This window comes from Anabrus simplex, chromosome 3 (assembly GCF_040414725.1).
Source record: "Anabrus simplex isolate iqAnaSimp1 chromosome 3, ASM4041472v1, whole genome shotgun sequence".
NCBI classification, from domain to species: domain Eukaryota; kingdom Metazoa; phylum Arthropoda; class Insecta; order Orthoptera; family Tettigoniidae; genus Anabrus; species Anabrus simplex.
Genome location: NC_090267.1, coordinates 110,299,937 through 110,324,459, shown reverse-complemented (window position 1 = coordinate 110,324,459; position 24,523 = coordinate 110,299,937). Strand labels below are relative to the sequence as shown.

General features: G+C 40.1%; 1 protein-coding gene across 2 annotated transcripts in view; it reads right to left on the bottom strand.

The window, feature by feature from the left end:
• The window catches only part of Lgr3 (Leucine-rich repeat-containing G protein-coupled receptor 3), a 487,929-nt gene that overhangs the window by 296,582 nt on the left and 166,824 nt on the right, over positions 1-24,523 (bottom strand). For both annotated transcript variants that reach the window (XM_068227013.1, XM_068227014.1), the window contains exon 2: positions 713-832. In XM_068227013.1, coding sequence (XP_068083114.1) covers positions 713-832 — 120 coding nt within the window. The remainder of the gene's footprint in view (positions 1-712; positions 833-24,523) is intronic.

Here is a 24,523-nt window from a genome sequence, read left to right as displayed (position 1 = left end):
TCTTGTCGTTTTCACTCTGGGCGTAATTAATTAATTAATAAAATTAATTAATTAATTATATTTCATCCTGTGACTTGATCTTTATCAAGTGATTCCAAATATTCATATTAATTAATTCCTCTCTAATGACACTGCCGAAATCTCTCTCAATAGGTGTCAGTAGCCACAAATTTATTATCAATTTCCGGAGTCTTCCGAAATGTTCCGTTCTTGCTCAATGCTTTGGTCATCACCCACCATGAATAATAAGCAAGTAACATCAAGTTAGCTTCCACCTCTCGCAGCTGTCAACTACATAGCCATGCGTCGGTTCTTCTGTAATGTAGAATTATGGGCTCAATATAAAATTGTATGCACGCTTAAAGCAGGGCGGCCACGCGCGACGTAAATTCGGCTGAGGCAGCTGCCGTAGCGCAGAGTCCAAACACCGTGGTTTCGGGGCGAGTTTATATGAGGGACTCTCTATTTTATTAACATGTCTACAATTACGACTCGTGAAAGCGCCAATCTATACAAGATAGAGACATTTGAGAGGTTCCAGGAATCAGAAACAGCGACTAAGAATAAACAACATTGCCAAATGAAAGGAAGCTGCACGCAAGGGAATGAAGGAATATTGGCGCCAAAGAAAATTCAAATCCTAAAGAGTTATTTACGTAGACCATAGTTGGCCAAATCCATTAAAGGATAATAATACGAACAGTGTACTTACTGCATGTGTAAGCATTCTCGTCCTCGCCTCCTGGGCAGTCTTTATGGTCGTTGCACACAAATTTCTTGGGGATGCAGACAGTAGAGTTTCCACACCGAAACATAGCTTCATCACACGGGCCTGTAAGAAGCAATGGAAAACATGGTCAGTTCACAGTTGAGTGATATTTCCACTGGATTATCACTAGGGTCACAGCTCGAATGCCAGTCAATATCCCTGGAAGAGTTAATTTATCTCTTAGTGCATCCAAAAATTACACTAATTTACAAGCGGCAGATACCTGATAGAATGTTTTCTCTTTCTAGTGCAGTTTTTCGTCCTTATTTCAAATCGAAAAGCAGTTTTACTCTATCAAGTCAGGTTTTGAAGATGTTGACAAAGTTGTATTTTTCATCGAATAATAATAATCATAAATTTTACACCCCTCTAACTACTTTTACGGTTTTCGGAGAGGTCAATGTGTCGGAATTTAATACCTCAGAAGTAATGTTACGTGCCAGTAAATCTACCGACACAAGGCTGACGTATTTGAGCACTCTCAAATACCACCGGACTGAACCCGGTTTGAACCTGCGAAGTTCGGGTCAGAAGGCCAGCGCCTGAACCGTCTGAGCCATTCAGCCCGGCATATTATTATTATTATTATTATTATTATTATTATTATTATTATTATTATTATTATTATTATTATTATTATTATTATTATTATTATTATTATTATTCAGTACTGAATGGATGTCAATACAATTTGACTGAGCAAGAGGCTGAGTGGTTTGCGTCACGTAGCTATCAGATTGTACTCGGGAGATAGTGGGTTTGAACCCCATTGTTGGCAGTCCTGAAGATGGTGTTTCGTGGTTTCCCATTTTCATAGCAGGCAATTGCAGTGGATATACTGCAATTAAGGCCATATCGCTTCCATCCAACTACTAGGCATTTCCTATCCTATCCTCACCATAAAACCTATCCGTGAAGATGGTTTTCCGTGGTTTCCCACATTCACGCCAGGCAAATGCTGGTGTTGTGCCTTAATTAAGGCCGCGGGCGCTTCCTTCCCCATCCCAGCCCTTTCCTATACCATCGTCGCCTTAAGACCTATCTATGCCGGTGCGAGGTAAAACAAATAGCAAAAAAATATCCGTGTCGGAACGAAGTAAAAAAAAATAGCAATTTGGAAAACAATTTTTGATAGGTGAGGTGGCCGTATGTACTAAGTGTTAAGCACGTAGTTGTAATTTAAATTACGAATGAAAATACAAAACAACACGTGCACGAATATGGACATCTCGAGGATTGAAAACGCCACGCTGACCTTATGCGTCAGGTAAGCTAGCTTGCAGTTTTATGCAGAAAAAGAACCATAGGAACGTGACATCGCATTTCAAAAATGCCACATGTACTGGTTTTATCTTAAATTCGAACTACGATTGCCTTGATAAGAATCTACTGAAAATATCACCGGGTTACCACGCTGAAAGAGGAAAAAAATACAGCCTATTTTTATATTTACGTGTAGATTGTATAATCTCTGTGAAAATCAAGTTTTTTAAAAAGTGATCAAAAACTAAATTATTATTAGTCTCCGCGATTTTAGGAAGTAAGAGGTTAGAATTGAAAGTAATATGGTTATCAGGAAGTGTGGTCTACCCGCTCTTCCGTAGTGTAGCGAGAGTAACATAAATGATGGGGGGTCTGATGGGCCATACCCGTAAGGTCTATGCAATACTCATGCCTTAGCCGTTGTCCGGGCTAGCCTGTACGCTTGTTACTCGCTTGAGTAAGTTTGCATTCTTACCTATTACTCCATAAAAATCTGTGATCTAATAGTGTATGATTAAATTTTGAAGGAATATGGCTTGCTGTGACACACCTTCCACCAGACCATTCTTCCAGACGGTGAACGTAGTTGTGGGGCTTGTGTTTATCATTAAATGATGGTAATTCCTTTACGGGACCTGAAGTCAAGAACGTTGTCTCATTTATTTGAAATCCAACATATTCTTCCGAATTATTATTATTTTTACAAGTTGCTTTACGTCACACCGACGCAGACAGGTCGTATAGCGGCGATGGGACAGGAATGGGCTAGGAGTAGGAAGGAAGTAGCCGTGGTCTTATTTAAGGCACATCCCCTGCATGCACATGGTGTGAAAATCGGAAACCACGGAAAACCATCTTCAGGGCTGCCGATGATGGGAATCGAACCCACTATCTCCCGAATGCAATTTCACAGCTGCTTGACGTAACCGCATGGCCGACTCGCTCGGTATTACTACTACCACTGCTACGACTACTACGACTACTACTACTACTACTACTACTAATAATAATAATAGTAATACCGGGCGAGTTGGCCGTGCGCGTAGAGGCGCGCGGCTGTGAGCTTGCATCCGGGAGATAGTAGGTTCGAATCTCACTATCGGCAGCCCTGAAGATGGTTTTCCGTGGTTTCCCATTTTCACACCAGGCAAATGCTGGGGCTGTACCTTAATTAAGGCCACGGCCGCTTCCTTCCAACTCCTAGGCCTTTCCTATCCCATCATCGCCATAAGACCTATCTGTGTCGCTGCGACGTAAAGCCCCTAGCAAAAACAAATTACTACTACTACTAATAATAATAATAATAATAATTTACACCCTACTGAACTACTTTTATTGTATTAGAAATGCTGAGTTCAAGAAAATTGTTATTATAAACGTTTTCTTACGTACCCCTTTAACTACTGACATGAACGTGGCGTATTGAAGTGTCTTCAAACACTACCAGACTGGGCTGCGAGCGAACCTATCAGCTTGGCAGAAAGCCAGCGTTCTAGATCTCAGCCACTCCATCCGGTGGACATAAAATACTTACACTAGTGTCCTCTCCTTAATCCTCTAATTAACCTGAAATTGTCATGCATTCTTGCCAGAAAATTGTCATAAATACAGCGTGTAAAACATACACGTCAATGTTTTAGGGTTGGATTCCCCACATGTAGAGTGGAAATGAAGTATATGCATACTTGTGCCCATAAATTCGTGATTTCTGAGTTATTAAGCTTCGTTGTAATTTCTTGTAATTGAGGCGGTGGCCTTCTGACCGCAACTTGGCAGGTTCGATCTTGGATCAGTTCGGTGGTATTTGAAGTTGCTCAAATACGTCAGACTCGTGTCGGTAGATTGACTGGCACGTAAAATTACTCCTGCGGGGCTCAATTCCGCCACCTCGGCGTCTCTAAAAACTGCAAAAGTAGCTAGTGGGACGTAAATCTAATAACATTATTAATTTTCTGTACAGGGTGTCTTACGTGAATGCTCATTCTCTGCTACACTGAAAGTCTCTGTTCATCAACTGAGCTACGAACACACTAAAAAGACTGGCGTTGTACGTATTGCTTGAGAGGCCTCAGCAATGTAGGTGTTAAGAAATTCTGCTCAGTTTCGTCAACTTTAGCCATGTGTAGTTACACAAAATGTACATTCACCTAAGTTAGCTTAGCACCTACAAACTGCAGTAAACAACATTGAATTTTACCATACCATGGAAGTCTGATATTTCAGAAAATACGAATTCCCATATCCAAGATTTCCTTTTCTATGTTGTAGATTTGCTACATTCTGTATATACATGGTAGAAACATAGGGACTATTGGAAGGGCCTATTGATGCATTTTTAAATTAATGTTGTTGGGTAAATAATGAATATCTCACCACACATCTTTTAAGTGCTGACATCGTACGATGAAAGGAACTTTAGTTCACCCTTCAAAAATCAGACTACCCTTTCCAGGTTTGAAGCCATGAACTTGGGATCCAGCGACTGAAATTCTACTACACAGTAACTGATAAAGTAATTATGCTAGGGTATTATTATTATTTTAAATTTCTTTTATGTCGCATAGGTCTTATAGCGACGATAGGATAGGAAAGGCCTAGGAGTGGGAAGTGAGTGGCCGTGGCCTTAATTTGATTGGCCAACTCGCCAGGTAGGGTACTTTTGTTCTGTATATTTTGCAAATGCCTTTGCTGGCTAGATCTGGTGTTTACAATGCACTATGTCTTCTGCTATGGGTTAGAGCAATGTTGTTACTTTCATTGACCTGTCTCAGTCTTACCCCCCGTTTTAACAATATGAACGTGGCTGAGGCAGGAGCGATGCTAATAATGCCATTTCTCATGTAGCTGGTCCATCCTATGAATGGTGTGAACATATTGTCAGTTGGTGCATGAATTCATTGGGCTTGGCAAACTGAAATGCAAAAGAAACTTCTGGCACAATGAGGAAAACAACGGAAAACTATCTCACTCCACATTTCCCAAGTAGCCTCTTCAGTGTTCCTAGGTAATCTATTACGGCTAACATACATACATACATACATACATACATACATACATACATACATACATACATACATACATACTGTACTAGGAAGGCATAGGCCCTGGCACATACAAGCTATAAATTTTATTTTCTGGCATACAATTCAGTTTCGATGCATGAACAGCTGTGTGAGAGAATGTTCTCGTACCTACTGCACTCCACGAGGGAGAACGCAAGTCAAGCAAGGTCAAGTGACGTCACCGCCGCCTGTAGCTTACTCCCTCTACTGAAGTTTCTCGGCTATTTTTATGAACTTTTTAACGCCTGGATCGATTAACACGAGACCAACGCTGAATTGTAGCTAATATTCTGGAAGTTAAACCCTGCAAATTTGAAGTCAATCCGTCCAGTGGTTTCCGAAATATGATAATTTTAAATTTGGGAGGAATACTCTCCCCTTCATCACCTGATTTCGAGCGCTGCTCGCCAGACCTGTATATATAGGCCACCGGGCCAAGGCCATAACCAGTCCCGTATACAGAGTGTGTGTGCACAGTGTGTCAGAAAGTATGCTCCGTCGCGATTCGCGAGGACATAATCATGACCGTACTCGAACGCTGTTGAAATAGTGAAAGAACGTCGTACCGTACGTAAAGTTTCCGCCGCGCCGCGACGACGGTAAGATTCTAGACGTTTCTCAAGGTCAATTATCGCAATGTAATACTTGTGAATTTATCAACAGAGTAAAGCTATAATTTGAAGTGAGAATTGAAGTGTCCAATATTTTACGGACTAGTAGGCCTACACGACATCGTAAACTGTACTAATGCCACATAATTCTGAACTGTGACAATATCCTAAAATAATTGCGTGTGGTAAACTGAAATCATAATTTAAGACCACTTCAATCAGTCTAAGACATTTTTTACGATAATATATCAGTTAACTATGTGTAACTTTATCTACTCGACATTCATCCCATAACAGGGCAAGACTTAATTATTTTCCTTGTGCACTTTCTCGATCTTTCGATCACCACTGTGAGAAACCCAGTGAACATTAAGGACTTTTTACAACAAGAGTGAATAGTACAGACTAGTGTGGTGTAAATACTACCATAAAATCACCTTAATTTTGTGAATAATATTTGTTCAGAGACTGTGATAAAGACTGTTACAAATCACATTTTCAAGTGCTTATGGACTGTGAACACTACTTTACAATCGTATTTCAGACATAATTACTGACGATTATGAACTGTGTTACATCTCAAACCCATGAACTGTGTATATAAAAACAGTGTTTTCTACGGCATGGACTGTGAATGTTAATTCAACATCATAAAATCAGTGTAAGAATAGAACTGTGCATTACGACGGTGTGTAGTATTAATATCCGTGATATTTGTGAATTCAATAGTGCCAATTAAACTTTCCGTGTTCCGATATTACCTCCAAGAACAAAGAAAATCTTGGGAAAAGTGGTACGAGATCCTGCTACATCAAACGTCGCTTCCAACGAGGGATTTACATGGTTTCTTCAGTTATGGTACCCATAGAGCGAAGTCGACGAGGTAGGTTGACGTGGTATCTTCACTGAACATCGCCGGTGCTGAGTTCGAGCCTTCGTCCGCACTCCGCGGAACGTTCCAGACACCAAGTCATCAACTCCAACACTTGTAAGCAGATCTTCTCGTATTCTGAGTGAGTAATCACAACTGACTGACTTTTACAAAGCGCTTAATTCAGTACATTGCTCTTACAAGTGGTTTGTGTGGATATCAATTCATAATTTAATCGTCGTTTGAAAGAAGTTCATATTTTGCTATAAATTCATTTTCAAAGTTATTAATTAATTTAATTCACATTACCTAGATGAACTTTAGGATTTTCAAGTGCTTTACTAATTTCTTTTTTTATTCAAACGAACTGAAAGACATTCAGCAAGAAATCAATATTTTATTAATTTATCAAACTTTCCGTGACAAGTGTGTGTTCATTTTTGTGGTTTAAAAATTAGAAAGACTGTAGGTCAGCACCATAAATAATGAACTAATCCCAGGTGCAAATTGATATTTTGTGTCTACATTTAAGTTAGAAAGACTGTAGGTTGTTCATGATTTATGGAAGAGCAATAATTTTTTTATATATTCTCAAGCAAACAGACGTCAAGAAGATCACAACATAAATCTTTTATTTCACATTTTGGCTAATATTAACTACAAATTTGAATTTTCCATTCCGATTGCAGGGTGATATATCTGTGGATATTGTTAATAAATTTTACGAAAAAAAGAATTACCATCTATTATTCGCCCTGCGATACTATCCGTCTCTGTACCTGCTCCAAGAAACACCGAACACTATCTGAGATCCTTCCCATGCTCAAACCCCACAACCATTTCCCGGTACAATACATACATACATACATACATACATACATACATACATACATACATACATACTGTACACGTTTTGCAACTCGGGATTGAGAATGCACTACTTGGAACATCACGCATACCCTAGATGGTAGGCATCCCATCGTAGTATTCAAGTCAAGTAACAAAACATACGGAGAAATTTCAGGATAGATTCTACAGATGCTGAAAATACTGTCTTGAACGCTTGCCGCTTAGCAAGGAACAAGTTGAACGTCTCGACAACCCTCTTCCCAAACTCATCCGAAATGTACTCCGCAAGGATTTCTTTAGAAGTTGATGCACATTACCATCCAAGGGTAAGGGAGGGATATTCTCCCACTGGAAGAAAGGAAACGCTTCGATCAGTAATAAGAGAGGTATGTCATGCGGACAACGGACAGAAGCAATTAAAATGAACTGTAATGTCATCCCAGTTCGATCTCTCCCTAGAAGGAGCCTTAAGTCATCCCGTTGCAGAAGATGTGACTAGTTAGAAACCTTACCTTATGTATTAGGGTTTTGTCGTAACGGATACCTAATGAGGGTCCATAGGCACAATACAGTCCACTAGTTGATTGCTGAAAGTCTTTGTAAACGACAGTTGGAGATCCATGAAGAAGTAAGATGTCTTTCCACAAATGGATCCAAAAGACGAGCTGATATTGTTGTCATCGACCGAGTTAAAGGTACGGGTATGGTGATTGATCTCACTGTAAGATTCAAGGAAAATGAACAGCAGCCCTGATTAGTGTGTGAGGAGAAAAAGGCCTTATATGAACCATGCATTGAGGATCTCAGAAAGAAGTACGAAATTACAAAATGGGAAGTTATTGGCCTTATGATTGGCGTTAGAGGGTCTATTCCTAAGGTAACGCCGAGCTTCTAAAGAATAAACAAAATCGCAGACACTATTATCCAGACCATAGCGGACTCAGCGTTAAAAAATTCACTGGCGATTGTAAGACACCACTTGTACTCCCTAACCTGAAGAAGCATGTATTGATTTCCTTTCTCAAATAAAATCTGAAAGAGACAATCTGCCTGATGGTGGCAATAGTAATCTTGAGTTATGAGTCAAGCCCTACTTAATTCAAACATCGTATAAAATAAATATTGTTCATGTGAATTGATTAGGAGGCCGATCTTTTCATTCCCTGATTGGGGCGGCTATCAGATGGATTATCTCTCTATAAGCATGGGTGTAGAAATTTATAAATTCTGAAATATTTCGCGTTGCATTCTCATTCCTTCTCGTGTCATTTATGTTAAATTATGCACACGTTCCTTTGTAAGGTCAACTGTAAATGTCGCTCTACCAGGTATAGACTAAAATAGCGGTAGTTATATTTATCTGAGGACACGGTAAGGTAAGATATAGTTTGAATTTGTGGTCGCAAAAGATGAAAAGAAAACACACCAATATCACAATAACTGACTGCAGTTTTCTCAATGCATAGTAATGTAGCACCCCGGATTCCCTTCTCTGCCACGAAATTTGAAAAGTAGTACGATGACTGGAGCGGGGTCCACTCAGCCTCGGGAGGTCAACTGAGTGGAGTGGGTTCGATTCCCGCCTCAGCCATCCTTGAAGTTGTTTCATACTTCTTCTATAGGCAAATACCGGGATGGTACCTAACTTAAGGTCACGACAGCTTCCTTCCCTCTTCCCTGTCTATCCTTTCTAGGTTTCCATCCGCAACAAGGCCTCCCAGTTTCATCACCGACCCAATGTTTCACGCTCCAGGACACTGCCCTTGATGCGGTAGAGGTGGGATCCATCGCTGAGTCCGAGGAAAAAGAAACCCTCGATGGGAAACGGATTAAATAATAATAATAATAATTCATAAAAGTATAATAGGAAATGTGACAGAATTTAAATCCAACTCAGAAAGAATATCTCTCCTATCAATTAAATGCAAAAACAAAACGTACACACTTGTTAATTGCCATGCACCAATAAATGAAGACAATAGGAAAACCCCTCAAAAAACAGAAGAATTCTGGGTTCGTTTGGAAAATGAAATATCCAAAATTCCGAAAATGAACACCATAATACTATTAGGTGACTTCAATGCACAAATAGGTAGAGAAAAGAAATTTAGAAATGTAGTAGGACATTACCCAGCCCACAGAAGAACAAATACAAATGGTATTAGGCTAATCAGTTTGTGTCAAAGCTATCACCTGAAACTAATGTCAACCTTCTTTAGAAAACTCCCCAGAAAAGCTAAAACGTGGATATCTCCAAACCCAATGTTAGGAGAGTTTCAGTTAGATCATGTGGCTGTTTCAAAAAAAAGTACAAAAGAAATTATGAATGTGAAGGTAGTAAGGAATGGTGAATTTGATTCCGACCATTTTCTCTCTAAAATTAAAGCCAAACTCCTACCTAATAAAGAACAAAGAAAGCCACAGAGGTTAATAAAATATAATGTAGACAGACTTACTATAACAAAAGAATCAATTAAAAACTACCAAGATGAAATTAAAGTGGCTAAACAAGGCAACTGGCAAGAAATATCCAAAGCAATTAATTATGCAGCACAGAAAACATTTGGGCCAATAAAAAATAAAAGGAAAATATGGTGGAATGAAATATGTGAAGAAGCTTTAGCAGAGAGGGCTAAAACATGGAAAAAATGGAAATGCTCAAAGAAAATTGAAGATTTTGATCAGTTTAAACAACAAAGGAAGGAAACAGCAAGGATAATCAGAAGTACTAAACGAGCCTTTCAAAAGGAGAAACTTATAGAAATGGACAAAAACTTTATAAAAAATAACACCCGTGACTTTTATCAGACTTTTAAGAATGAATTAAAGGGGTACCAAACTACAAATGTTAGTTTCAAGGATGAAAACGGCAGAATTGGACTAAGCAATACTGAAAATTGTGAGATATTAGCAAGATATTTTGATCAACTTTTGAACTGTCCTGAACCAAGTCATAAATTAGAATTTCAAGATATTGATGAAAATTTGGAAGAAGACATACCACCAACTATAAAAGAAATTGAAGAAGTAATTAAAACCCTCAAAAACAACAAAGCTAGCGGAGAAGATTCTATTACAGCGGAACTTTTGAAGTGGTCCTTGCCAAATATAGCAAATGAGCTACAATTACTCTTTGAAGAAATTTGGAAAACTGAAAAAATTCCTGAGGAATGGAAAGTAGCCTTGATACATCCACTCCACAAAAAAGGTAATAAACAGGACGTTAATAACTACAGAGGAATATCTTTATTAGCAGTGGCATATAAAATATTTTCCAAAATTTTATTAAACAGAGTAGAAACAACACTAGACAATCATTTAGGTGAATATCAAGGTGGTTTCAGGAAAGGAAGATCATGCTCAGAACAAATATTTAATCTTAAGTCAGTAATTCGCCACAGGTTACTTAATTCAAAGGACATTGTAGTCATGTTTGTAGATTTCAAAAAGGCTTTTGATTCTGTTGACAGAGAAACTATATATAAAATAATTCGAGAATTTGGCATAAAGTCTAAACTGGCAAATCTAATCCGTGAAACACTTACAGACACAGTCTCTAAAGTGAAATTTCTGGGAGAGATATCACAGCCTTTCAAAATAAAAACTGGTGTACGACAAGGCGACGGACTATCCCCAATTCTTTTTAATTGTGTCCTAGAGAAAATAGTGAGAATTTGGAACGAAAAACTTATTGAACTCAACATTTCACCGATAAGGTTAGGAAGAGGAAACAAAAGGATTGAAATAAATTGTCTTGCATTTGCAGATGACTTTGCAATACTTTCTGAAAATGTGACATCTGCTGTAACCCAAGTAAATGTCTTGGAAAGAATCGCCAGCAGAACTGGCTTAAGAATTTCTGCAGAAAAAACAAAATTTTTAACAAATATTTGGGATGCACCAAAATTTCTGAAAACAGATATTGGCCAAATAGAGAGGGTAAAAAAATTCAAATATCTAGGGGAAATAATCCAAGAAAATGGTTTAGAAAAATCTGCAGTAGAGGAGAGGGTACATAAAATGGAGAGAGCTTATGGTGTCACCAAAGATATCTACAATAAAAGATGCCTATCCAAAAATGCAAAAATAAGGCATTACAACACAGTAGTGAAGCCAGAATGCCTATATGCAAGCGAGTGTCTGGCATTAAACTATAATTTAGATAAGCTAGAAATACTAGAAAGGCGAATCATGAGGAAAATATTAGGCCCACAAAACACAGCAGAAGGTTGGAAATTACGAAGTAATGCTGAAATATATCAAAAAATAGAAAATATATCAGATGTAATGAGGAAAAGGAGACTTATGTTTTTTGGACATTTATATCGAATGCAAGATAGTAGATTAACCAGTAAGATTTTCAGATATTTGTGGAGTAAGAAATCAACGACAAGCTGGGTCAACGAAGTAAGAAAGGATTTAGAAAAAAACAATATAACAACAGAAGAAATAAATAATAGAGAAGGCTTTCGGTTAAAAGTATTGAAAATAGAAGGATTCCAAGGTAGGAAAGTAAAAACGACTGGTTCAAAGTGGTCTGAAGACAGAAAGAAGAAACATAGTGAACAGATGAAAGCGTACTGGAAGAAAAGGAAAGAACAAAGAAGAAGGAATTGAAATTGGCACGTGGTCCTCTGGTGGCCCATTCGAAAGAATAATAATAATAATAATAATAATAATAATAATAATAATAATAATAATAATAATAATAATAATAATAATAATAATAATAATAATAATAATAATCACCTTTCCTCAGTTGAATCCCAATAATTTTGGGATCCCTGGAGCCATGCTGATTCATTTATTGCTTTGATTGTAGGATTAAGAGTGGATGTCCTTCCTGACGGTAGGCGATTTATCAAGTGAAATTTCCAGCCGTCCGACTCCGTGGTGTAGTAGTTAGGTGTGACTAGCTGCCACCCCAGGAGGCCCGGGTTCGATTACCGGCTCTGCCACGAAATTTGAAAAAGTGGTACGAGGGCTGGAACGGGGTCCACTCAGCCTCGGGAGATCAACTGAGTAAAGGTGGGTTCGATTCCCACCTCAGCCATCCTTGAAGTGGTTTTCCATGGTTTCCCACTTCTCCTCCTGGCAAATGCCGGGATGGTACCTAACTTAATGCCACGGCCGCTTCCTTCCCTCTTCCTTGTCTATCCCTTCCAATCTTCCCATCCCTCACGCAAGGCCCCTGTTCAGCATAGCAGGTGAGGCCGCCTGGGTGAGGTACTGGTCCCCCTCCCCAGTTGTGTCCCAGACGCAATGTGTCATGCTGCAGGACACTGTCCTTGAGGCAGTAGAGGTGGGATCCCCGCTGAGTCCAAGGGAAAAACCAACCCTGGAGGGTGAACAGATTAAGAAATAAATAAATCATTTTCCAACCTGAAACCGAACGGGATTCGAATCTGCACTCTCTGAGTACATCTAACAACTGTACTAGGCACTGCACTAGGTACACCGCCACATACTTCTTATTCTTCTTTCTGGCCATTTCCGTATTAGTTGGGATCTTCACTTGATATAGATTTGTGGATTTTGCGGCAGGATACCCTTCTTGAGGCCAATCCTATGCAGAGGGATGTATTCACTGCTGCGTGTTTCTGTTTTTGTCGGTACTGTGTAGAGGTGGTAGAACACACCAGGGTATCACCTGTCTGTCGTAAAAGGCTACTTAAAGAGGGATCAGGGGCTCTCAGCTTGGAAACGTGGGTTTGAAACCACGATTCCCCTAGCTGAGGCTAGCTTTGCTTGTACCAGGCACCTCGCTTTCATCTTTCTTCCGATGTTCAACTCTTGGTAGAATCGAAGCCAAGGGGCCGGAATTATACCCCCAATATATAATATTATTAATGATAATAATATTAAGCATTATTATTTGTTTTGTGTTGTTGAAAGATGAAACCACGGAAAAGCATCCTCAGGACTGCTGACAGCTGGCTTCGAGCCCCCTATCTTCCGAATGTAAGTTGACAGCTGCGTGAAACAGCACAGCCACTTGTTCGGTTGTTTGGGTTAGCAGTCCATAGATTGGTTTAATGCAGCTCTTCATTCCGCGCTGTCTTGCGCTACCTTCATCATTTTTACGGCACCTCCGCCTCGTACATCTTTCTTTCATAATCTGCTTACCATCCAGGGTTGGTTATTCCCTCGGACTCAGCGAGGGATCCCACCTCTGGCGCCTCAAGGGTAGTGTCCTGGAGCGTGAAACATTGGGTCGGGGGATACAAGTGTGAAGGATGACCAGTACCTCGCCCACTGTCGGCGGTCTTGGAGATGGCTTTTCGTGATTTTTCCATTTTCACAATGGACAAATGCTGGGGCTATACATTAACTAAGGCCACGGTCAATTACTTCCCACTCCAAGCCCTTTCTTATCCCGTCTTCGCCATAAGACCTATCTGTGTCGGTGCGACGTAAAACAAACAGTTAAAAAAATTACGGAAGATGTCCCGTTCCAAGTAAAGATCACCAGCTGAAGTCATGGTGTGAAGACAAGAGACTTTTCCAAATAGCCAGTAATTAGTGAAGTATTGTAGTCTGAGTCCTTGGCCAAATGGTCAGCCCTCGGTGCCGAGGGTCCCGGGTTCGATTTACGGCCGGATCGTGGATTTAATCGCATTTGTTAAATTCCCTGGGCTTGGGGACTTTGTTTTTGTGTTTGTCCCAACATTTTCTTCTTCATATTCGCACTAACCATCAATGTGACACGCAATAGTGAATATATCCTTTGTAATAGGATTTGCGTCAGGAAGGGCATCCGAACGTAAAACAGGGCGAAATCCACATGTGCGACACAGTTCGCAACAGCGATCCCACAGGTGTTGGAAAAGCGGTAGAAGAAGCAGAAGAATTTGTATTTCATTGTCAAGTATAATTTTGTGGTTGTGTGTCCTGACCGGGTCGTCCTCGATTACATTAGTTCCATGAAACAGTCAGTATTACATTCGTAGTAAGATCTAGTAGTCACCTGCAGTCTTCGCGATAAGCTTGCGATGATGTCACTGAACCATCACGTTCCGCAGTGAGAGAGTTTGAAATTCTTTCATCTCTAGTAATCGACAAAGAAACGTGATGAATTTCATCGTATTTTAATGTTTCTTACGGAATATCACCACATGTTTTACGAAGTAAAGATAAATGCACCTATTCTTACTGCTTGATACGCCAACAAGTCACTTATATTAGTTATTTCAGAGATTTACGATTTCATTCATCTGGTTTATCATGTCGTTTATCGGAGCAGAAAGAGACAGGAGGCTCATAAAAAGACAAGAATTGTCATGGAAAATACTGAAAAACATTTTTCCCTTTACGATTAACCAACAGGGGGGTCATAGCACAAACTAAACAAATAACGTCAGCAGGCTTATAGGACAAAGCTCACCCTGTCTTCGGTCACCAACTACCAAGGAGGCGCCTCATATCAAGGGAAAGCTTTGTGCAGACAACAGCGCTCACTGCAATACCTGAGGTAGCCAGAACTCGGCTATGGCAATCCACTATACCACCAGAGCGGATGTAGACCAAAGAAAGCCTTCTTGCAGGCCACGACACCAACTGGGAAATCTGGTGATCACCCAGACGACTTCGGAGTGGTGTGAGGAGGTGTAGAATCAATTTACATAAAGAGGGACATTTACAGGGTTTAGAACTCTATGAGTGTGGGGAAAGACATACGTGGTGATGGTGATTACTCCCCACTAACTACTTTTACGGTTTTCAGAGACGCCGAGGTGCCAGGAATTTTGTCCCGCAGCAGTTATTTTACGTGTCGGTAAATGTACTGACGCGAGGCTGACGTATATGGGCACCTTCAAATACCACCGGACTAAGCCGGGATCGAGACCACGAACTTGAGCTCAGACGGACAGCGCTCTACCGCCTGAGTATTCAGTCCAGCAAAACAGACGTTAGAGTTAGAGCTAGTTCAGTTTGGTAGTGAACTCAAAATGAGTTCAGAAAGTAAAGTGATCTCCGAAAAATATATTTTAAAATCTCACTCAAATGAGCAAAAAATACGGAGACAAAAATCTGAACTAGACGTCTCTCTCGTTGTTTGTGAATCCTCAAATCTTACCAGCCCAGACTTATATCTCCCGAATATCTTGCATGTAATTTAGGGAGGAGGAGTCCCCAACTTCAATTCCTAGCTACGCCACTGCCTCCTCATATGTTGACTGCATAGGCGGAGTTAACCAAGAGAGGGAATGTCAGTTTTTATGACTTCACTAAAATACTGCTCAGTTCCCTTTTGTCGTAGATTAATATTTCATGCACCAAAATTTTCCTCATTAAATGCTTTGACCGAGCGAGTTGGCCGTACGGTTAGGGGCGCAGAGCTGTGAGCTTGCATTCGGGAGATAGTGTGTTCGAACCCCACTGTGGGCAGCTCTGAAGATGGTTTTCCGTGGTTTCCCATTTTTACACGAGGCAAATGCCAGGGGCTATACCTTAATTAACGCCACGGCCACTTTCTTTCCACTCCTAGCACTTTTCTATCCCATCGTCGCCATAAGACCTATGTGTGTCGATGCGACGCAAAATAACTTGTACAAAAATAAGCTCTGTACGATGATGAAAACCCAACTAAGATCCATTCGGTGGTTTTTGAGATTATCCCACACAAACAGACAACTATCGGGGCTTCATAATGTGCATAGTTTGGAAGCATAGGTATATTCTTTATCTCAATATTTTTATGTAGTCACAATAATTTATGAGTTGTTTATAGAATTAGTCTACATTGAGTAGAACAGGGCTGATGAACGTGATGCTAGGTTCCTTAAAACAACAATAAACGAGTCATTCAGTACGGTGCATGTCAATGAGTACCTTCCTTTGTGTCGCTCCTTTCTGCTGTATTCTGTGACATTTCTGAAGAAAATGGTAGACTATATTGTAACTCCTCGTTTTTCTAGTTAGCAGTGGTAAGTCCTGGAATAAATCCTGAATGTTTGTTGTTTCTACAAACCTCGTTTAGAGTCTAGTTTGTCTGCTATCGATCGCACTGACACGATCAGCATGTGCGCCGAGATTTGATGGAATTACTTTCCAGGCATGCAGTGGCTGGATTCTCGACTCTTAGGATAATGAGAGGCAGTATAGATGGTTCCGTCTCGAAGATGGTTCCAACTCTAATCTTCTGGAAGTATCTTCTCCTATGACTTTTTTTTTCAAATATAGTGTCCTCATTTCGCGGTGCAATCAAATATCGGGTATTAACAAATGAGCTTCCAATACCAGAGCCTTTAAGGAGCTAGTTATAAAACATATTCTCAATGAAGAGTTCAACTCAGATAATAACAGCAGGCGGTTATAAAAGCACAGTGTCTTTTTTGATAGCGTTTTAACGTGTCACCGACTCAGTTACGCCTCTTCGTGGCTAAGGGGAAGAAGAGAGCTAGGACTGGAAAGGAAGCGGCCGTGGTCTTAACTAAGATACAGCCCCAGCATTTTCCTGGTGTGAAAATAGGCAACTACGGAAAACTATCTTCAGGGGTTCGAACGAGTGCAAGTTCACAGCTAGGTAGCCCAAAGCGCGTACATAACTCGCTCAGTGAAATGACGCTGAAACTACCATAACATTTTTTACGGTATCGGCCATAATATTTCTTGCTCCCTCAATTACGCGTACGCTGCTAATTGAAACAATTAAACGAATCGCCTAACAAACCCAGAGGGGAATCTACGGTGTGAGTTAGATTTCGTTAACCCGTTCATATTGAAATGAAACAATTGTTTAGATAAAGGCAAAAATATAACTACAATTAAAGGAACATATTACATCAATGCAGTTATGACAAAGCAAATATTCCTTTGAGATAGAAATAATACAATATACATTTTCAGTTAGGTAAATATTAAATTCTACAACGAAGAAGTGATGGTTGAAATATGTAGCTCTATACGAATCTCTTAGTCAAAGAAGGTGTCAAGTATCCCTTTGGGAAACATGTCTTTCAATAAATTAAATATCCTGAGATCTCACTTGTTCGGACCTCCAAATTAAAAAAAAAAAACAACATATTACTGCTATCGAAACTAACTTTCATTTTTGTTCTGTACTTAACACTTCTTCCACACGTACTAATTGTACGTACTGTAACACGACCTAATAGGTTGAAAGTTAGTTTCGATTACAATGCGGTCATGAAAATTTAATATTCATATTACTGCTATATTTCTGTAAAGTTAAAATTTCTGTGTCCTGACACGCTATAATTTGTCAATTTTGGCAACCTATATTTGAGGGACGACGTTGATTCCTTCAATATCTATATAAATAACCCTGGCTATTTGCTTTACGTCGCACCGACACAGATAGGTCTTATGGCGACGATGGGATAGGAGAGGCCTAGGAAGTGGAAGGAAGCGGCCGTGGCCTTAATTAAGGTACAGCTCCGGCATTTGCCTGGTGTGAAAATGGGAAACCATGGAAAAACATCTTAAGGGCTGCCGACAGTAGGGCTCGAACCCACTACCTCCCGATTACTGGATACTGGCCGCACTTAAGTGACTGCAGCTATCGAGCTCGGTATATATAAATAAAATCGTAACGATCGTGTGTCTGTGCACTAAATGTTTTCGTGAAATGTTCGTACAGTTATCCGGAGTAATGAGGACCATCTGCATATTTGTTTAGCTTTGGTGTCTGTTTATCTATTTGTCGGTTTGTCTTTTTGTCTGAGTTTTTATAAGTGGAAAACTACAAGATATATTTATACCAAAATTCATATTTAGAATTCACCTGTCCTTGCGTCCTATTCGTTGTCTGAATGGTCAGCGTCCTGGCCTACGGTTCAGAGGGTCCCGGGTTCGATTCCCGGCTGGGTCGGAGATTTTAACCTTCATTGGTTAATTCCAGTGGTTAGGGGGCTGGGTGTTTGTGCTGCCCACAACATCCCTGCAACTTACACACCACACATAACACTATCCCCCACCACAATAACACGCAGCTAACTACGCATGGGAGCTGCCGCCCACCCTCATCGGAGGGTCTGCCTTACAAGGGCTGCACACGGCTAGAAATAGCCACACGAAACAGTGATTTTTACCCTCCCACAAAATATGCATGACCAAACTTAATTGAAATCTACGAGCCTAAATTGAAATCAATATCTAAAACTTTCTTCTCTTCTGCCCCTTTTTGATAGGAGGATAAATAAGAGAGATATCATTAACGGAGTGTTTTACAGTCAAAGTCGTATCACTTCAAGATGGGTTGACGGGGAGAAATGAAGAGCCATTTTACTTTTTTCCGATAGAAGAGATAATACGAAAGGTTATCGTCAACGATTGGTTTCATGACTCTTCAGCTGCAGCGCCTCCCCAGGTTTCAGATAAGCAACAATATGTAAGCGAGAAGCAGGGAGAATTTCGTACAGCTTCGACTAGGAACTGTACCACCCAATAAACTCGTTGATCGTCCTCATTCTGTTTCGACTTTGTCCAGCTTTATCGTACTTCACGTCACTGTCACATGCTTTCGTAGATAACTATCAGTCTGGCATGCCCTATTATACGTTTGAAAACAGGTATGTAGCTTCGCATAAATTCATGAAGGAATCGTGTAGTTTTTTACCTGCGGAGAACGGGTACAATTGCTAGAATATATTTATAAAGAATAATTGATTTTCATGTAAGGCCATCCATCAATACTTCACATCACAGCCTACATGGTTGTTAGATAACATCGCGTCACACACTTCGTATCGCTATCAATCACTACTGATCTGCATTTAGGGCAGTCGCCCAGGTGGCAGATTTCCTATCTGTTGTTTTCCTAGCCCTTTCCTAAAAGATTACAAAGAACTTGGATTTTTATTGAACATCCCCTTTGGTAAGTTATTCCAATCCCTAATTCCCCTTCCTATAAACAAATATTTGCCCCAATTTGTCCTTTTGAATTCCAACTTTATCTTCATATTGTGACCTTTCCTACTTTTAAAGACACTACTCAAACTTATTCGTCTACTAATGCCTTCCCACGCCATCTCTCCACTCACAGCTCGGAACATACCACTTATGATACAGATGTTGATTCCCAAAGGAAATCTGAAATATTTGTTCCGAATGAGTAAATTTATAATACCAATATAAATGGTCCGCTGCTGGACATTATATTTCCCCCCCCCCCCACCGCTAAATCATTTCTGGTTGCCAGCGCCTCGCCCCCGTGTGCTAGGCTGGGATGGCGTTGGCCTACGCAGTAGCCTCCACGGTATGCACTGCCAACATCTTGGTAGGTGTGCTAGGTACCAACTGATGAGCCCAGCCTAGCACACGGGGGCAAAACGCTGGCAACCAGGAATGAGTCATATGGAAAATTTATAATGTCCGGCAGCGGACCATTCATATTGGTATTACATACCACTTAGTCGAGCAGCTCGTCTCTTTTCTCCCAAGTCTTCCCAGCCCAAACTTTGCAACATTTGTGTAACGCTACTCTTTTGTCGGAAATCAGCCAAAACAAATCAAGCTGCTTTTCTTTGGATTTTCCCAGTTCTTGAATCAAGTAATCCTGGTGAGGGTCCCATACACTGGAACCGTACTCTAGTTGGGGTCTTACCACAGACTTATATGCCCTCTCCGTTACATCCTTACTACAACCCCTAAATACCCTCATAACCATGTGCAGCGATCTGTACCCTTTATTTACAATCATATTCATGTGATTACCCCAATGAAGATTGCTGTAAGCTGTCCTATTTAGCAAATTAGGCTACCTCAACCGATTTCATCATTTAATTTGGCAGCTGAGTGAAGTCATTCCGCTCCAGATATACTGGGTTTATTCGCTGAACGACGGGGATAGACGACAATGAACATTACAGAGAAGTGCTCATTACAAGCATTGAGCTTCTTCAATAATTAGTGTCCCACCTTGAGCACAATGGAGATTCGCGTTGTCTAGAATTTACATAAACAGAAATGCTGGTCTTCCTTCGTTCACTTACAGATCTTTCATCCCAGTCATATCTGTAGAAATCTTTTAAACTATGATAGGAGCCGATGACCTAGATGTTAGACTCCTGTAAAGAAAACAAGCATCACCATTAAACTACGATGACCGAACAAGTGGTTACGTCGTTTTGGTCATGTAGCTATCAGCTTGCATTCGGGAGATAATGAGTTCGATCCCCACTGTCGGCAGCCCTGACGATGTTTTTCCATACTTTCCCATTTTCACACCAGGCAAATGCTGGGGCTGTACCTTAATTTAGGCTACGACCGCTTCCGTCCCACTCCTAGCTCTTTCCTATTCCATCCTTGCCATAAGACCTATCTGTGTCGGTGCGACGTAAATAAAATTGAAAATTATTGTAATCTGCGAGGGTAACCTATTAACTTCGGGATCAGAAAAGTCGGATGTTGAAAGCACCACGCAGTGTCCATTTTGCTAGCGCAACATTAGCGGCTGATAGGCAGCATTTACTCGATCAATCAATCAATCAATCAATCAATCAATCAATCAATCAATCAATCAATCAATCAATCAATCAATCAATCAATCAATCAATCAATCAATCAATCAATCAATCAATCAATCAATCACTACTGATCTACATTCAGGGCAGTCGCCCAGGTGACAGATTCCCTATCTGTTGTTTTCCTAGCCTTTTCTTAAATGATTGCAAAGAATTGGAAATTTATTGAACGTCTCCCTTGGTAAGTTATTCCAATTCCTAACTCCTCTTCCTACAAACGAATATTTTCCATCTTTATATTGTGATCTTTCCTACTTTTAAAAACACCACTCAGACTTATTCGTCTACTGATATCATTCCAAGCCCTCTCTCCACTGAGAGCTCGGAACACTTCTTCTCCCAACGTTGTCTCACACAGCTTTTCCGGATCGCGGAGAGCTATTTTCATTATTAAAACACATAATCAGACTCAATCGTATCCAGCCATCCCTAACCTAACTCCATGGCACTACAGCCCTGAAGAGCAGATTACGAGGTCCAGCCATCCCTGCTTATGTATTATTATTAACAAATACATCGCAATTAGAAAATATCCCGGTGGCAATAATCACTTACAATAGTGTGATAATAAAGTTAAAAAATAATTACCCAGAAACAACAATAAGTGTACAACAAGAAATTCCAGGGAAAGAGAATGTTACAAGAAATACTACTAGTTTAACATTCTAAATACAGCATCATCATCTACAAATTCACACATAACTTAAGTATTTCTAGTGCTTAACACTACAGCTTACAGCAGTAGCGACGATTAGCGGAGGCGAGGGGGGGGGGGGGGCAGACGTCCCTCCCCCACTTCGTGGAGAAAATATAAATGTGTATTCCAATTCAGTCACCTGAACCTTTTTTTTAACGGGCGAGTTGGCCATGCGGTTAAGGGCGTGCAGTTGTGACCTTGCATCCGAGAGATAGTGAGTTCGAATCCCACTGTCGGCAGCCCTGAAGATAGTTCTCCGTCGGTCCACTTCCTTCACACTCCTCGCCCTTTCCTACCCCCTCGTCGCGATGAGACCTATCTGTGTCGGTGCAACGTAAAGCCAATTGTCATATATATATATATACCCTATATAAATTTGTTAAGTACATGGCAATCTTCATTGCCAAAGAACTGAGAAAGAAGGGATTCAGTGTACTTGAGCAAGTACTTGGACTGGCCATAAACGTCAGTTCGCAGAGAACTGACATCATAGCTTTATTTTTTTGCTAGGGGCTTTACGTCGCACCGACACAGATAGGTCTTATGGCGACGATGGGATAGGAAAGGCTTAGGAGTTGGAAGGAAGCGGCCGTGGCCTTAATTAAGAGGTACATCCCCAGCATTTGCCTGGTGTGAAAATGGGAAACCACGCAAAACCATTTTCAGGGCTGCCGATAGTGGGATTCGAACCTACTATCTCCCGGATGCAAGCTCACAGCCACGCCTCTACGCGCACGGCCAACTCGCCCGGTCATCATAGATTTTAAAGGCAACACTTCTCAGGGAGGTCAATCTAGAATAGATTAGAAAATACTAACCCACTATTCTTTACTACAAATCTAAATACCACCTTCAGTAAATTGAAATAATAAGGATAATGGTCAGAGCTCGAGGTACCGCACTGAACCCTTGAACTTACCGTTCCATCGTTGGTCATCTGCCTCGGCTGCTTCGGTAGAACAATGTAGATTTTAGGATCTTGGGGTCATTAGGGGTATTTTTCTGTCACTTCATTGACCAGTCGATAGGGTTCAGAGGAGAGCACAACTACTTCAAATGAGAAGCAAAAATGTGCTTAGTAACATTTTATTCAATGAAATCACAATAATTGGTTTTACTATATAGGCAAGAAAAAATCATTTCAATTTGTCACAACATGTTATAACGCAATCACAATGCATAATGTGAGAGGTAAACGTATCTTGAAATTGCTTATATTAATGTCTTCCAAAGAGTGAAAACGCAATGTAAGATTTGTGGACAGCAAATCCAGAAAAATAATTTAAAAAAACTTAAAATCGGACAACATTAATCTAAACGATAACTGAGAATTAACCCACACAATCCGTGGAAAATCTGACCTTCATCATGTATAATTCCAGATTTACATTTAATTATGGTTATCCATCAGTTGAATATCCTTTCGGATATTTGAACAGCCTCGGAATGGATCCTTAATCGAACCAAACTATCAGTGCTTTGGATAGGTTGAGAAATATTACTTGAAAGCATGGTGTTTATTACAAGTTAACAGCAATTATCTCAGTCAAAAATAAATTTCCACCCAGTATTGTCATCTCGTGACACCCATAAGTTACAGAGGAATCCCGATGCTGAAGCATACATGATGCCAAACCGATGTTTAGAAGGAAGGAACAACATTTGACCTGTGAGGGTCTGACGTTAGATGGTTCTGAAGGAATAAAACTGCGAAATGCAGGAAAACATTAATTCATTATACGTTTAGAAGAAACACCCAACACTGAAGTTAAAGAGAAGCGATAAATCACTTGAAAATGTTCTTAGTAAACCAACTTTCAGGTTATGAAACAGTTACGTCGTCAAATTCTTTAAAATACACGTCCAAAATATAAAACAAACAACATTTACAGTAATCTTTCCAATTCTCTATAACTACGACTACAATATTACAAATCTGTCTACCTACACTTGTCCCCTTAAAGTATGATACATGTGATCGGTAGATCCACGTCTCACATAAATAATGTGAATGACGTAAAAATGAAAATAAAATATAATACCAGCTGACGAATCGAATCCGCATTCGTAGTGTAAATCCTATAAAAATTAACAAAGTGTCAGTACATGGCACTATCAGAACATACCGTACACGCAAACAATAAATCTTAAAGTAAAGGAAAAGAAACAAATAGAAACGAAAGTTCATCGAACTTGAACGCACGCGGCTTACTAGTAGGGAGCAATCTGCATTAGCCAGGTTTCCGACACCCCTTACATTCATGCCCCTACCGATGCAACGCTTTTATGGGAGCACCTTCCGGCTAGTAAGGATTATGCCGAAACATGGCCTAAATAGTAACTGCTAATAACTTCCACACTCGTATCCATTACTGCAAGCAATGATATCGTTCAAGTGATTCGTAAAAATGCCTAACCTATGACTTGGCTATGTACAGACGGCGTCTTAATCCAGTCGTTAAGTTAACGTTACAGTGTTTACTCACCTCTAAGAATGTCTAAATCTATCTTGGAGCCAACGCTATGGTACCTACACATCACTCATAATGCCGGGCGAAATCGAAACTTTAACACAATGTCCGGATATTTAAATCTTATCCTCGTTGAAACTGTAACACATGAAGTGAAATTCGCTACAGGAATGAACTCGAATCTGGAAATATTACTGTGTCTATTTACTACGATAAAGCGTGAAATCGAATAGTTCGAATAGTTTAATCTATTCCTCATTACAATTTAAACATATGGGGTGAAGTTCGATAAATAAAACTAAACTCAAATCTCGTTTGGTATTACGCAATATCACTGAAAACAATAATCACAACCGTCATGATATTCACGGCATAACTCGAATTTGAGGCTCGAACTGACCTGCAATGTCAATACACTAAACATGTATCATCATGAAATGTCC